The 15,265-nt window shown below is 38.9% G+C and overlaps 1 protein-coding gene across 23 annotated transcripts in view; it reads right to left on the reverse strand.

Moving 5' to 3' along the window:
- Positions 1-11,838, reverse strand: part of lrba (LPS-responsive vesicle trafficking, beach and anchor containing) — a 241,565-nt gene extending 229,727 nt beyond the window's left edge. For all 23 annotated transcript variants that reach the window (XM_074629449.1, XM_074629440.1, XM_074629454.1 and 20 more), the window contains exon 1: positions 10,948-11,838. In XM_074629449.1, the coding sequence (XP_074485550.1) occupies positions 10,948-11,151 (204 nt within the window). In that variant the 5' untranslated portion in view covers positions 11,152-11,838. The remainder of the gene's footprint in view (positions 1-10,947) is intronic.
- Between the last annotated feature and the right edge of the window lie 3,427 nt (positions 11,839-15,265).

Below are 15,265 nucleotides of genomic sequence, written 5' to 3' on the forward strand. Positions count from 1 at the left end.
TTCGGTCTGACACACCACAGGATTGCTCTTTTAGTAGGACATGGACACTGGTCGGAAATCTTCCCTCAAAACAGAAAGTGAAAATAAGGGGGGGGGGAGAGCCGGTTTATCAACAACCACGAATAAATGCCCTTTCAAGAGAAAGCTCTGCTCACAAAATATGGCTAAACCAGTTCTGAATAAACATTCAGATCACACCCTACACTGACAGCCAGTAAGCTCAAGCAAAACAAATGTACTCTTATTGTCATAATAACATTTTGGCTGAGGTTGTCACCTTGTAAGGACCTTCAAAAAATGTTAAACTGCATACATTGAAAGACAACTGTAAGTGAGAATCCATCTTTTAACTATTATTCTGAAAGAACTCTGACCTTAACATGGTAGATGCATAATGACACACTACTAAACGGATGGTTTCACCAAATTATACCATAAAAATAATTTTAAAAAAGTATGTATGTGAGGAAAATATGTTCTTACCATAGAAATAAAATAGTAGTAGAAGGGTCATTGAAGCGTTTGCTGTGGTAATTAAACCAGTACAAAAGAAAATGGCGATTGTGGTTAGTTGTTATGGTGTCAACAGAACACAAGTCAATGGGGCCGTAAAGTGTGTGGTCGCTTAAATTTGGCGATAGATTGTTTTGTTTGCCTGCAGATTTTGAGATCTGTCCCTGAGGTATCTTCCTCGCCATAAACAGATTCAGTACTGTTACTCTGGATAATCCAAAGATCTCACTGTCAACAGTTTTATTATGGGCACTATTTCTTCAATAGGAGTATTTATACCAAACTACATGCATGACTAGCACCAGAGGTAAAGTTTTTTTCTAATTTGAACTGACCCCAGCTATTCTAATGATACAGTATTAGTCTACATACAGTTTCTAATTGCCCGTGAGGCCGATTCTGGGGCACAGTTTAATTAACTGTTTGAGAGTCTCTGTTCCCAGCTTCCTCCAGCATAACCAGTAGCACTCTGTTAAATGCCTTTGTGAGCAGGCACTGTTTATAGAAGAAACATTAACAGGACAGATGTAGGCCAAGAAGTAAACTACACTATGGCCCTGTTTCCTAAAAAACAGGCAGTGTCACTACAACAGTTGGAGAAGCAGAGAAATGATGGTGACTGGTTAATACTACACTTTAACACTCAGCACTTGACGTTGAATGCTTTGAGTGGAGAATGGGTAGTCTGCTGTTGGCTGACTACTACTCACTCGGGAAATATGGCTTCATCGATTTACTGAAAGCCAATGATGAGGAATAAAAGCCGCAGATAAAAAAACATAACACAATTTGTCTTTTTCAAAGGTTTGCTCTCTCAGAATAATTGGTATTTATTCCGACAGCTGTAAAACCAAACTCTCAAGTAAACAACAGATGAGATTATGTCTATTGTGTCTCCTCTCTACCAACACTTTATAAAGCATCATGTCTAGTAGAAAATGTATTCTGTTTCCATGTTTACCGACTGTACACATGAGCCAATTAGTCCACAAACAAGTGCACAAAATAATTAGTCTGCAAATGAGTGCACAAAATTTACGCAACTTAATAATTGAAATCATGCTCATTGGGCTGAAACGTGTATAAACAATGAAACTAATTGATTATTCTGTACTGTGTCACAATACTGTCACAGCCAGCACACAATAACCCTAACCCTACAACAACAGAGATGTCCATAGGTCGCATTGCAATTAGGAGGAAAAGACAAAACTTTTTTCATAACTGTGTCCAAAGACGAATGTGAAAACAAACATATGGGTTTGTCCACAACAGTGCTAGCAATCGCTAAATCAAATTTCAGTTGAATTATGCCTTTAATTTGACAGCGACAGTGATAGATATAAGGAGGAGAGAGAGAGGGGATGACATTCAGCAAAGGGCCACAGGTTGGATTTTTAGTCGGGACTCTTGTTGTTCATGACTGGATCTGTTAGTGTGTGTGGTGCTTTTTTGGTCAAATCGTTGCTCTCCACACACTATAAGAACAATTTATCATAACATTTCGTTATGTGTGGGGTCTCTCACATTTTCAACAACTGTTAAGATTTGAAAAATCTTTTAGTGTGGGTCAGCCTTTATTTGACAGCACATCTCTTTCAAACATGGTTGAATCCTGAGGCCATCTGGATGTTTGTCAGCACACAGCAGGTGATGAGGCATGACGGGTGCATTATCTTATCTGCTTGGAGGCTAAATAATAACGAACTATACAGGTAAGCAGAAAACATCCCAGTAGTGGTCTTTTAGAACCAGTTAAGCTTAAATTGCATACTGTCTGGTTAAACCTGTGTGCTCACCCTCAGGATGCTCATTGTGTTGATTTTACTGCTAGAACTGTAAAGATGGACAAAAATTAGGGCTGTCCTCGACCAAAGAAATTCTTAGTCGACTAACACTGGGGACTAATGGATTAGTTGATTTAATCGACAGATCTCTAAAGCTGAGTTTCTCCACAAAGAATTACACAAAAGCACCACTCACAATCTTGTGTTGACCAGAGATCTGCTCATAAGTTTCTTGGAAATAAATAGGGCTGTCAAAGTTAACGCGACAACTATGCTTTGATGCAAATTCCTTTTAATGTCACAAATTTCTTTAACACATTAACGCAATCGACCTTTCGGAGATGGTAGCGGGCTCAGTTTTAAAGAGTGAAGATGGCACTGGTATCATGTGAAACTAGAAAAACCTAATAAATCTATTGGTACCAACCATGTCATACTAACTTGTCACGAAGGAGGTTAAATAACACTCCAAACCTACGCAACATTTTGGCAAGGAAAACTGTCATGGCCACTTTCAAAGGGGTCGCTTGACCTCTCACCTCAAGATATGTGAATAAAAATGGGTTCTATGGGTACCCACAAGTCTCCCTTTAACAGACATGCCCACTTTATGATAATCACATGCAGTTTGGGGCAAGTCATAGTCAAGTCAGCACACTGACACATTGACAGCTGTTGTTGCCTGTTGGGCTTCAGTTTGCCATGTTATGATTTGAGCATATTTTTTATGCTAAATGCAGTACCTTGTGAGGGTTTCTGGACAATATTTGTCATTGTTTTGTGTTGTTAATTGATTTCCAATAATAAATATATACATACATTTGCATAAAGCAGCATATTTGCCCACTCCGATGGTGATAAGAGTATTAAATACTTGACAAATCTAGCTTTAAGGTACATTTTCAACAGATAAAAAAAATTATAATTAATAATTAATAACAATTAATTAATTTGCAATTAATCGTGAATAACTATGGACAACCATGCGATTAATTGAGATTAAATATTCTAATCGATTGACAGCCCTAGAAATACGTCATTCAGCATGAAAAAAGCATAAAAAAACAACTAACCAGCTCAGGAAACCCACTAAGACCTCTCTCTTTTGTTAAGGGAGATAAACTTACAGACACAGACACCTCAGGCTTGAAGTTAATGTTAAAAATAAAGAAATGTCACACTTAGGACTATAAACACAGTGGAGTCACGCGTATTTAGACAACAGCCTTCAAGAGCTTCAAATTGCTTTCAGCTACAGTGGAGAAAGAGGAAAAAGGTGTGACCATGGAATTGGGCTGATGCGACAGATAACAGAGAGAAGCAGATAGGGTTTCATTCATGTGTCAGATTAGAGGGCTCTTTGTTACTGCCAGAGAGGGCAAAGCATGCCTGGAGAGAGGACAAGGATCGCCCTCGCTCCCCTACCACTTGTGTTATTGTGTGCAACTGAAGAGAGAGTTTGTTGCATTCCTGTCCACATCATATGCACATACTGCTAGGCAGGGAATTAAAAGAAGCTGCCATGTTGATCGTCAGGGTCATAACTCCAACGTTGTTGCAGTGATTATTGGTTTGAAAGGCCACATTTTTCAACTATTACGCCTTCACATCACTTAACTCCTACTTTCTCATTGCGTTCTTCTCATGTGAAGAGTAAGCAGAAAAATAAAACCTTGGCACATACAACAAAAACCATCTCCATACCTTATCTCACTATCTAACTGCAGCTCTCACTAGTTAGTTAGTAGGCAAAAATAGCCCGTGCTGATCTGCTGATACCACAAGTAAAGCTAGTAAAATCAATTTCACGATTTTAAAACCTGAGCAATTATGAATTCCAGAGCACAGCTACTTTGCATGATTCTCCCCTGCAGTGGTGTGTAAGAAAAGGTACTAAGTAGACTATTTTAAGAAACACAGGGAAGATGCAGTTTAGAACAATTACTTTCACTTATGACAGCCCGCATCTCAAAGGAGGATCCTCTGTGTCAACCAGAGATTAGAAAGTGGGCAACAAGGCACCATCAAGCAGATACTGTGCATGTTCAAGCAAAGAACGACACCTTAAAATAATTCTGAACAAATATAAACTAGATTTTCTCTTTGATACAAGTAGAGGTACAGAAAGCCTGAAATTCAGAACAAAGCAAGGTGTCTGCTTTTTCTGTAGGAAACTAAATACAACAGGCATACAGCATGAAATATTTACAGACCTGAAACATAAGAGGACCTTTAAGCTATAGCTACAGCCGAATATAGATTTAATAAATTGTATCTAGACTGGCAGTATGAATATATATAGTATATATAGACTGATTTCAAAATAGTCCTGTAAGAGAACAGAATCACGTTGGTTTGTGAGGCCCTGGGACATGGATTCATTTGAATACTTAAACCCAAAATGGACACATCAAATAGGAAATAAATCCTTACAAAAATACACAATTACACAAATTAAACGTGTGCTTTCCAAAGCGGCGCAAAGCGGCGCAAAGCGGCGCAAAGCGGCGCACAGCGCAGCTCAACTGTCATTGCTAGTTTCAGACCAACACAGTTGTCAACTTTACGCCCAGCGCCCATGTTGTGTAAGTAGCAAATGTACTTGCGCCCAACTGTGCGCCCATGGGCGTTTTGGCCTTAGAATGAGGTGTGGTCAGGTGCTTTGTTGGTGCATTGCTATCTTGAGGCAGCAGAATACAATTGCGCCATTGACCAACAAAAACCTGGTCTAAAGTCTGCCGCAGACCGAAAAGGAAATCACAAAAGTCAGGCAGCAGGTGACAATTCAGAATATAATGGAATATAATGAATGAATGAATGACAGTACATCATCTCTAGTAAACACAAGATTTAAAGTGGTCCTTTTGTGTGATTCTTTGTGGAGAAACTCAGTTTTACAGATTTGTTGATTAAATCAACTACTAGATTAGTCGACAAAATCGAGTTTACTAAATGAGTGTTAGTCGACTAAGAATCCCTTTGGTCGAGGACAGCCCTAAAGGGAAACCTATATCACCTTAATGTAATGTTTAAAATTCCTAGACAACAAACAATGACATGGACACAACCATGTGCACGGATAGATTTGGTTTCCACTGCTGAGATGTCCACAAAGCTAGCAGCTAACCATATGACCTTTTCTTCAGGTAAAGCCAAAGTTACATTCCACACAGCAAAGTCACCCATCTCCTGTGTCAGCTAACAGAGGAGCCACAGAGCTTTACATTAGTTAATGGTTTACAGAGTCCTGGAAGACTCTATACTCTACTCAGAGGATGGCAGCATTGATAACCGAAGTGATATTGGAGCAGATGGTGCATCATTATTTTTGGTCTTTTTGTTGTTAATGTGTGCTCGTTTTTTTTTTTTTTTTTTAAAAGGGGTCCACTGATATAACGGAGGCGCAATAGTGTCAGCTCTCTATACTGGATCCTCACAAAATCATCACCATCTGCATATACAGTACACGCACAGTTTACACAGCAGACTCAATTGTTTTATAAAAATATTTAGCACACGAGTTGACAGAGAAGTAGATCTCAGTTGAGCAGATGAGTCTGTTAAGAATACTTTTATGGTCCAAAACGTTTCTTTTCTATTATCATCCCATAGTTATAGGATCATCATAAGGGCCCTAATGCTCTAATCTTTGCACTCCCTTTTGTTTCTGTGGCAAGTGTTCATGTTTTAACATTGATATTGCCACTATAATACAATACAGGAAAGCAGTGAAACACCTGGTGCTGGGAACGCTCAGTTTGTGGAAATCTTGATCTCTGTCTCATCTACTATTATCCAACATAAGGAGATGCCATTATGTGTTTAAGTGAGGAAACTGCCTTTGCATAAAAAGGTGCTTTCAATGTTAACTGCCTGCTAGCTGTTCCCGAGCTAACCCTTCCTCGGTGTTGACTGAAAATGACATCAGAGTAGACGGATATATCAGTCAGTAGTGTTTGATGCAGATAACCCAACTGAGATTAAAACCCCACTTTGCAGCGCCTTGCAACTCTCAGCATATTGTTTTGGTTCGCAAAACCAAGAAAACCAAGATAAAGCTGCTTTCTGTAAAACTGTGGGCTGCTACTTATAGCACAGGAACTCACACACTGTGACTGTATGCTACCTGTCTTAAAAAGATGAAGTAAACGAGTGACTGCGAAAGAAAGTCAAACATTTACCAAGTAAAAGAGACCCAGATATTTTTCTCAAGAGTTGGCAGACCAAACTAGGGCTGAAACACCAGTGACCATTGGACCATTTGGAGTTTGACAGGTAGCCAGAAATAGGTCTCCAATGGTTTCTCTGGCTTGCTAGAGGTTTTGTGCGGTGCAAGAAGAAGCACACTGTATTATCAGTTTGTGTGATCTTGTGGGCTGGGAGCTGCTGTTATCTGAACCAGTATGGTTTTGATTTTTTTTGGGTGCCAAAACCAAACAATGAGATGATAGAAAGCTGCAGGGTTGTGAAGTAGGGCATTATATAAGAAGTGAACGTAGTCACCCATTGGTTTGTGGACTGCTGTTTTGAAGCCAGGAGTTCAGCATTTTGGCCGTCACCATCTTGGTCTTTGGCCGTCTATTTTGGCTTTTTGGCAACCAGAAGTGTGGAGCTAAGTAAAACTGAACGCTGAATAAGACATTTTTAGGTGACCAAAAAGGTTATAATTAACTTTCATGAACTGAAAACACACTGTGAAAGGGTTAAAGTTGTAAGACTTAAACGCAGACAACTCCCAGACCAGACAACACCGTGGGAGCGACCTGTCAATCACAAGGTAGCCTCACCCTAAAGCATACTCTGCTTTATGGTCTATTTGCCTCTAAATGGGACCATCATTTTCTAAATGAACATCATGATGTATTAAAGAAGACTTGAAACTAGCGATTGAGATCATAAACTCATGTTTACAATGTTTACTGAGGTAATAAATCAAGTGAGAAGTAGGGTCATTTTCTCATAGACTTCTATACAATCAGACTTCTTTTTGCAACCAGAGGAGTCGCCCCCTGCTGGCTATTAGAAAGAATGCAGGTTTAAGGCACTTCCTCATTGGCTTCACTTCTCAGACCCGGAGGTAGCCCACTGGGTAAAAGGCTTTTTATTACCAAATATGTGCAGCCTTATATTAATAGTGTTTTCACTGACAATAACCAAAATTGTAAGAAAAAGAAATACTGTGAGCAATAAGGCCTTGAAAGCCCTGTAACAATCCTGTGTGGGTGGAGTATTATTGGTGTGTAGGGGCTTTAATAATATACAACTAAAAGCCAATGTAAAGAAAATCAGGTTAAAATTGAAATCTAATGTGCCATTTAGACAGCAAAGATGGCAACTTTACTGAGGGAGGTTGTGTGTAAAGCCATTTACTTTAAATCAGCCACTGGGGAAAAAAAACATAGAAGTCATGCTATATCTTTATGTGTGATACTACTGCGCTTATGCTTGGTTTCAATGCATGAAAAAATAAGTGAAACAAAAAAAAATATGTTGTGAAGTTCACTGCCTCCAGCGCACTAGCTCTGCTTTGAAAAGACTTTGATATTGTCAACCAAGACAGGTATACGAATGATCCAACAAGCCATGACAAGGCAGCCAACATTTCTCAGTAGCAGAATTTGAGAGACTACAGTTAATGTGTGGCTGTGTGTTTAGGACACTCCACCACATGGAGATATTATTACCATACCAGTTTAAATATTAACAGTTAGTTATTACAAAGAGGAGGCTTGAAAAGGTTTCAGCTCCTCATGCTCAACTTTACTTTCACTTTTAACTGAAACAGACACACTGTAGTATCTTAACAGAAGTGTAAAACCCACATTGTAGTGTGAGGTGCAGCGCCTTTGGCTACAAATATGAGGCAAAAACAAACCAAGCATAATGAGCTGCTTTTTTTTAACCCCCCAGCCCATGTGTCACGAGTCATCAAAACCACTGTTTTAGGCCACACTAGCATTTTTAAGATAACCCTCCTGAGGAAACTATGTCGCATTCGACCAAATACAGAGGAGGACTCACTCGTGCATTGAGAAGGCTGCAAATTAGATACCGCTAAAGAGAAGACTCTGGCCTCTGTGGTAAATCAGATTATCACCCAATTGAAGGAGCAGAGGATGTGGAGGGTATGAGAGGGTGGTGAGCATAATGAAATGCATGGTGCCATCTCTCAAAGCCCTGAAATGACACTGACCATGCTAAACATGGAGTCCCAGGGGCACAGGCAGAGCTGCATGCTGGTAATGCTGTCAAAACACATGCCTGGCTGTCTCTAAGGCTCAAGAAAATGCAAAAAAGCATCTAGTAATTAGTAGCTACAGTATCTCTGTTTGGCAACTGAAAACAATAAGTTCTTGTGATACTCATCATATTTTCTGTCTCACAAGTCTAAAGCCACTACAGGCAGTCACATGTTTTCTGACTCTCATTAAAAATAACAGACTGGAAAAATAAATTGAGACCAAGGGTGCAAGAAATTCGAAATTGGCATCTCTATCAAACTATTCCATTCAATATTTAGCTCTTATTAAAATACAAATTCTATATTTTCTACTCTACCAACATGAGTCACACACAAGGTTGGCGGTCTGCCCTTACAGCTGAAATCCCTAGCCTTATTTTCAAATAAGAATCCTCTTTTTCATTAGTACACAATGAAGAAAACATTTTTGCACCGAAACTCTTCACAGGCTGGTGAAACGGCTCAATGGTAGAGCTGAAACGCTTAGTTGATAATCAATTCAATATTTGCTGGTTCCAGCTTCTCAAATGTGAGGATTTACTGCTGCTTTGGGAACTTGTGAGGGTCATTTTAAAAAAAAAATTGAAAGGACAAGAGATTTAATCGATAAAAAACAGTATATTTCAGTTTACATCTCAGGCTAAACATGAAAAATATGACGTCGTAGCTATAGCGTCAAGTGACAGCCCTTCTATTTTGTTGTACCCATAAAAGACATAGTAGCTGACTCGCTGGTTGGATGATGGAATAGCTTTGTGTTTAGTAGTGATAGAGCCTCCTGAGGAGAAGTGTCCTTACTACAATTCACAGTGGGGGTTGGTGTTGGAGCAATCTTTGTGACTACAGACATGGAGGATGAGCCTCCCAGTCCTAAAAAAAGACTCCTTTGTGTTGCCACACTGTGACAAAGCAGTTTTGCTGGTTCCACCTCCACCTTGTCCCTCCTCTCTTGTCCACCAACCAAACCAGCCAAACTCTACCTGAGCATGCTCTCTCTCCTTCACACTAAACTTCCTTGTTACAGTTTCATTCATTCTTGTGCAGGTGGTGGTGCTGCAAAGTCATTTCACAACTCGGGCAGCCAAGGGGCTATCAGTGCTGCAGACAGACAAAGCTGGATAAGGACTTTAGTGATGGCCAACAGGTAGTAGACAGATAAGGCATACACACTCTGCCTGACCTGGATGTGTCAGAAGAAGCACCAGCTGATTTGCTTCAACAGCTCTGCTGCTGCGATCACTCTACTGACACAGCATCCTGTCTTATTTCATTAAAAACTAGGGGATGCACCGATACTGGATCAGACATTGGGCCGATATTGACTCAGCTGGATCGGATATCGATGACAATGGAGCCGATCTATTCAATTCTATGTTTATATACTTAAATACAAATACAATTATTTATTTCCCTTATCATTTAAATTTTGTTTTTATGCAAAGAACCACTGAGTAAAGTACAGTACTGTGTACAGTACCCTCCCACTCCCTGAAAAATAGGACTTCCTCAGAAGCTAGGTTGTAATTCGAACACTGTAATTTACCATGCATATAATGTTTTTTGTGTAAAACATATTGAACATTGAATGACATCAGATCTAAAATGTTATTCCTCCAAAAAAAACTATACTGCAGGCAGTGAAAGAAGTTAATTTCAGGACCTGGTAATAATAGGCATATGAAATTAGACAAATTTGACAAATATGTAAGCCTAGTTTTGCACTGAAAGTGTAATAAACTCTAAAAGCTGTAGACCAAGCTATTTTGGTATACAATAAATAAAGAATATACTATTTCATAAAAAAGGCAACAAGGGCAACCAGAATAAAAAAGTAATTTAGCATTTGACTCATGACAGTCTCCAATGTGTCCTGCTCACCATTAAAAAAAAAAAAAAACACTGGTGCTAAAGTATTACAATTTATTTTTGAGTTGCAAGATCATCAACACCTTTGTTTATGCAGATGAGGATGATGAAAGAAGTTAATTTCTGACCCTGGTAATAGGCATATGAAATTAGACAAAATATGACAAATATGTAAGTTTTGCACTGAAACTGTAATAAAACTCTAAAAGCTGTACACCAAGCTATTTGGTATGCCAATAAATAAAGAATATACTATTTCATAAAAGGGGCAACCAGAATAAAAAAAGTAATTTATAGCATTTGTCCTCATGACAGTCCTCAATGTGTGCTGCTCACCATTAAAGTCCCAGTAAAAAAACACTGGTGCAAAATGTATTTTTGAGTTGCAAGATCATCAACACCTTTTGTTTATGCAGATGAAGGATGATGTCAGACTTTTGCTTGTCCCTGTCAGTATAGCCTACTACTCTACATACAGCTTGACAGACAGCGTGCTATCTGAAGGCCTATCTATCCTTTGAGCTCTCATAATCAGCTTACCAGGTTGAACACCGTCTCCACAATGTCTCGGTTGGAAACTTCGCCAACTTCCACCAGGCCAGCCAGCACGGCGAATTTCATCTTTATCCCCCTGATGGGCACTCCTGGGGTGAGCGCCATGGCTGCTGCTGCTGCTCCACCGTCCTTTCCACCACCAGCACCACCACCAGCACCACCTGGCTGCGCAGTCTCCTCGCTAGCCATTAAGCTAAGGAAGGAAAGGAAGGACGGAAGGACAGGTGGTGTTCACAGGTAAGGCACCTGTTCACCCTCTCCAATGGGGTGACAGGAGAAAGAGGGTGCTCTCTATCTCCTCTTCAGCTGAGTTGTTGACAGTCTGCAGGCACACAAACTAAACCTCCCCATCCACACTAAAATAGCGTAAAAGTGGGCACAAAAAGGGCGCAAAGGTGAGCCTTTGACACCAGATATGAGCCACTCCACGGTCAACTCTCCTCTTGGTCCGTAACTTGATCCCACACGGATGGATTAATGCCTTTAAAAAGCAGGTAACAAGCAGAGGAAGGTGAAGAAGCAGGTGAAGCAGCCTTTAACCCGTTTTCTCCTCTCTGCTCGGTCAAACGGTAACCGTGGAGACGGGGTGACTTCGTCCAGCAGTCTGAAGTTGCTATTGTCACTGTGAGTCCAGACACTTGACAGGTAGTGTAGCGCTGCTCGGCAGACAGTCAAACACTCACAAACTAGGATAGAAAGGGGTAAGTCCGACAGCTGGGAAGTAGAGAGAAGAGAGCTCGGTTCCTCCTCCGGTAAACTCCTCGGACTTGTCCTGTAAATGTGAACGTTAAAGCCAGTAGCGGCGCTGCATTGCTCTTCCTGATCTCACCCCGGTAGCTTCAGCTCGTCACCGCCATGACAGTACTGGAGCCCTTCAATGAGTGGCGCATGCGCAGTAGAGGGAGCAGCCTCTTGAGCTCATTGGGCAGGTGAGCAGCTCAGGTGGCTTCTCTTCTATAGCACAGCACGATGGGGACGCAAAATCAACATCTTTATTCAGTTATATTTCATCATCCTGATACAAAGGCAGTAGTGGAAAGTAACTCAGCGCATTTACTGAAGTACTTTTACCTATTTGAGTACCTTTTTGAAATACATGTGCTTGAGAATACTTCTTCTACTCCAACATTACAGAGGGAAATATTGTACTTTTTACTCCACTACATTGTTTTGACATTTATTTAATTTTACATTAAAAAGTACGATTTTCTGACTGAATTGTACACTGATTTTTTTTTTATTGATTATATGTATATATGTTTTTGTATGTGTGTGTATGTATATATGTATGCAGTATATAAATTGATTTTATTTTATTTTATTGTTTTAAATTTTTTTGTTTTACTTGTGTATATTCTTTTTACTTATATATCTATTTTTTGTATATAATATGTTTTTCCTGTATCTATACTGGCTTATTTTATATTAATATTAGGTTTGTTAAGTTTCTTTGTACCGAGAATGTTATTATTGGGGACGTTTGTGAATGTTTGTTCCGTTGTTTCAAAATGAACAAAAAAACAATAAATATAATATTGGGGGAAAAAAAGTATGATTTTCTTGTATAATATTATGCAGTACTACACTACTAATCTACCCAGTAGTATACAAAGTATCTGAAAGTGGCTAAGTACAACATAGAAATGCTCTTGTAATGTGATATTCTATGATACTTTGAGAACTCCTACTTTACTGTAAGTACATTTTGTCGATAATACTTCTACTCCATCAGATATAGAATATTGTACTTTTTACTCCACTACATTTTTTGACACTTATTTAATTTTTACATTAAAAAGTACAATTTTCTCGTATAATATGATGCAGTACTACACTACTAATCTACCCAGTAGTATCTGAAATTGGCTCCGCATTCACTAACTACAACATAGAAATGCTATTTTGATGAAAACAGAATAATGTAATATTCTATAACACTTTGAAAGGAGCCATTCTGCATAATGAGTACTCTTCTTTACTGTAAGTACAATTTGTCGATAATACTTCTGTACTTGAGTAACATTTTGAATGCAAGACATTTACATTTACAGGAATCTCCTGTAGCATCACTGCAATAAAGAACGAATATAAAGAAGAATTTCTTATATTTTGTCATATGTTTTTCTAGTTTTTCTATTTTATATTAAGTCTCTTGACCTTTGCACTGTGTTTATAGTTTTTAGCTGTTTATGCACCAAATCACCAAGACAAATTCCTTGTATGTGTTAACCTACTTGGCTATAAAACAGTTTCTGATTCTGAATAAATCTTTAACCCATTGATATTTTATGAATTTAGAAAAAAATATAGATCAGAAGATAGATAAAAAACAGTAGATACAAATCAAAACACAGAATATAACACGTGAAAAAATACCATAAATAATAAATCAATATATTTCTGTACAAGCCCCCAGAGGGAAACTTGTATTTTAAGATAGTCTAACCAAACAAAAAAAAAAAAAACAGAACTGGGATGAAATGTGTTTAGAAATTTGTTTTTCTAGAGCACAACAGCACATTGACAGATGTCTGCATCCCAAGGCAGTGGAAACCAAACATTAAAGCAAAGTGACAGCTCTGCATTGCTTGCCTTTTCAAATCACCACCAACAACGTCATGTCATGTTAGATGTTTACATAGCTGAATAGATGAGAGGTCCCAGTTTCATCCATGTCTATTATTGCACGAAGGAAAATCCAATTAAAACCCAATCTGTAAAGTTATAATCTGTATTAAACAATGCCCATATTTTAAAGTATTTGTCTTCTCCTTTCTCTGCTCATATTGGTGACTACACATTTGCTCTGCAGGATGGCTGAGCAACTATGAATGTTGTTGCCATGCACGGAGGCAGCTGCCGTCACCGTTACTACTGACCTCCCAGTAAAGTGTAGCTGAGCCCTCAGGGACACTGGGAGTCATGGAAGCCAGCAGCACCACCCAAGAGACGCAGGCAGGCCTCATCTCTGATGTAATGACCTGAAATCAACAGACTTGTTCACTGCAGCCCAAAGGTAGACCTTCTTAAATACGGCCTCAGAAAGCTTTTATTGACCTTTGAATTGAACATGGACCATGCCTTATTATTTTTGCTCTATAGAGATAATGAGACTTCAAGCTTGAGACATTCTGTGGCATATCAGCGTTTTACTGTAATCATCTTTTGCTCTTTTCCTGCCGTCCAGTTCGAAAGTCTCACTATCCGAGAGGAAGATTATCATTTCTGCAAATGATTTAGTGTCAAATGAACTACAACAGTTAAATCAATGAGAACTTGCCAAGAGCTTTACTAGCGAGATTCACTTTAAACACACTGAAAGCAGACAAAAAGTTAATTAATGATGACAAAGGAAAATGTCAAGTCAGCAATTCAATTTTAATGCTTTTTCAAACAACACAGCAGACATTTTACATGAAATGAAAACCAAAAAATGGGCGTAAAATCAGAACACTGAAGAAAACAAGCGCAACGTTAAAAGTAGCCCTATGCCTTTGGATGTCTTTACATTATATTGGTTGCACCACCAGCTGCATGGACATATTAGGGTGTCTCTGCTGCAGCGTCTAATGGCTACCCAGTTTCACCTCTCAGATTGGCACTTTCAAAATAATCCTGCATGCACAGAGACATTCATCAGACTTGTATTACTTGTTTAGGTAGGAACATATGAATGTGTTTACCTTGCCAAAGGTCTATTAATAATACTATGAGAATGAGTGTGCAGGATTTGTTTTATACTGTGTTTGTATTTTACCAACAGACGAAATTCTTCCCTTTGTTACAATAACAGTGTGGGTGGATGACAAGGTACACACCCGCCCCGGTCCGCCCGCATGACATTAACACATCAAGAGACTGGTTCTGCCTGTTCGGCGGTCAGGATGGTGGCTTTCCTTTTATAATCCACGTCATCATGGCACCGTTACTGGTTACTTTACTTTTTAAAAGCCCATTGTAAAGTACAAATTTAACATAATATATCTGGGTTCTCAAATGTTTTGGGGCCAGGGACCCCTTACAGGGGAGAATATTTTCAAATGGCCCCCTCATAATTGTAACACTGATTAAGCTTTAATAACATTTATACTCTTAGAAGCCATTGATACAATTTGTATTCTAAAACTTTTCAACCTAAACACTACAGACCTGTTTCATAGTGATAAACAGAAACACATTTCAATTTAAATCATGTTAATACCACTTCTATACTTTTAAATGGAGGGTCATTTTATTCAAATTGCATTTGGACTCGACAGCATTTATACTTTTCAAGTAATTGATCTTAAAATCTTTGAGAAAA

Source organism: Sebastes fasciatus, chromosome 3 (genome assembly GCF_043250625.1).
Source record: "Sebastes fasciatus isolate fSebFas1 chromosome 3, fSebFas1.pri, whole genome shotgun sequence".
NCBI lineage: Eukaryota > Metazoa > Chordata > Actinopteri > Perciformes > Sebastidae > Sebastes > Sebastes fasciatus.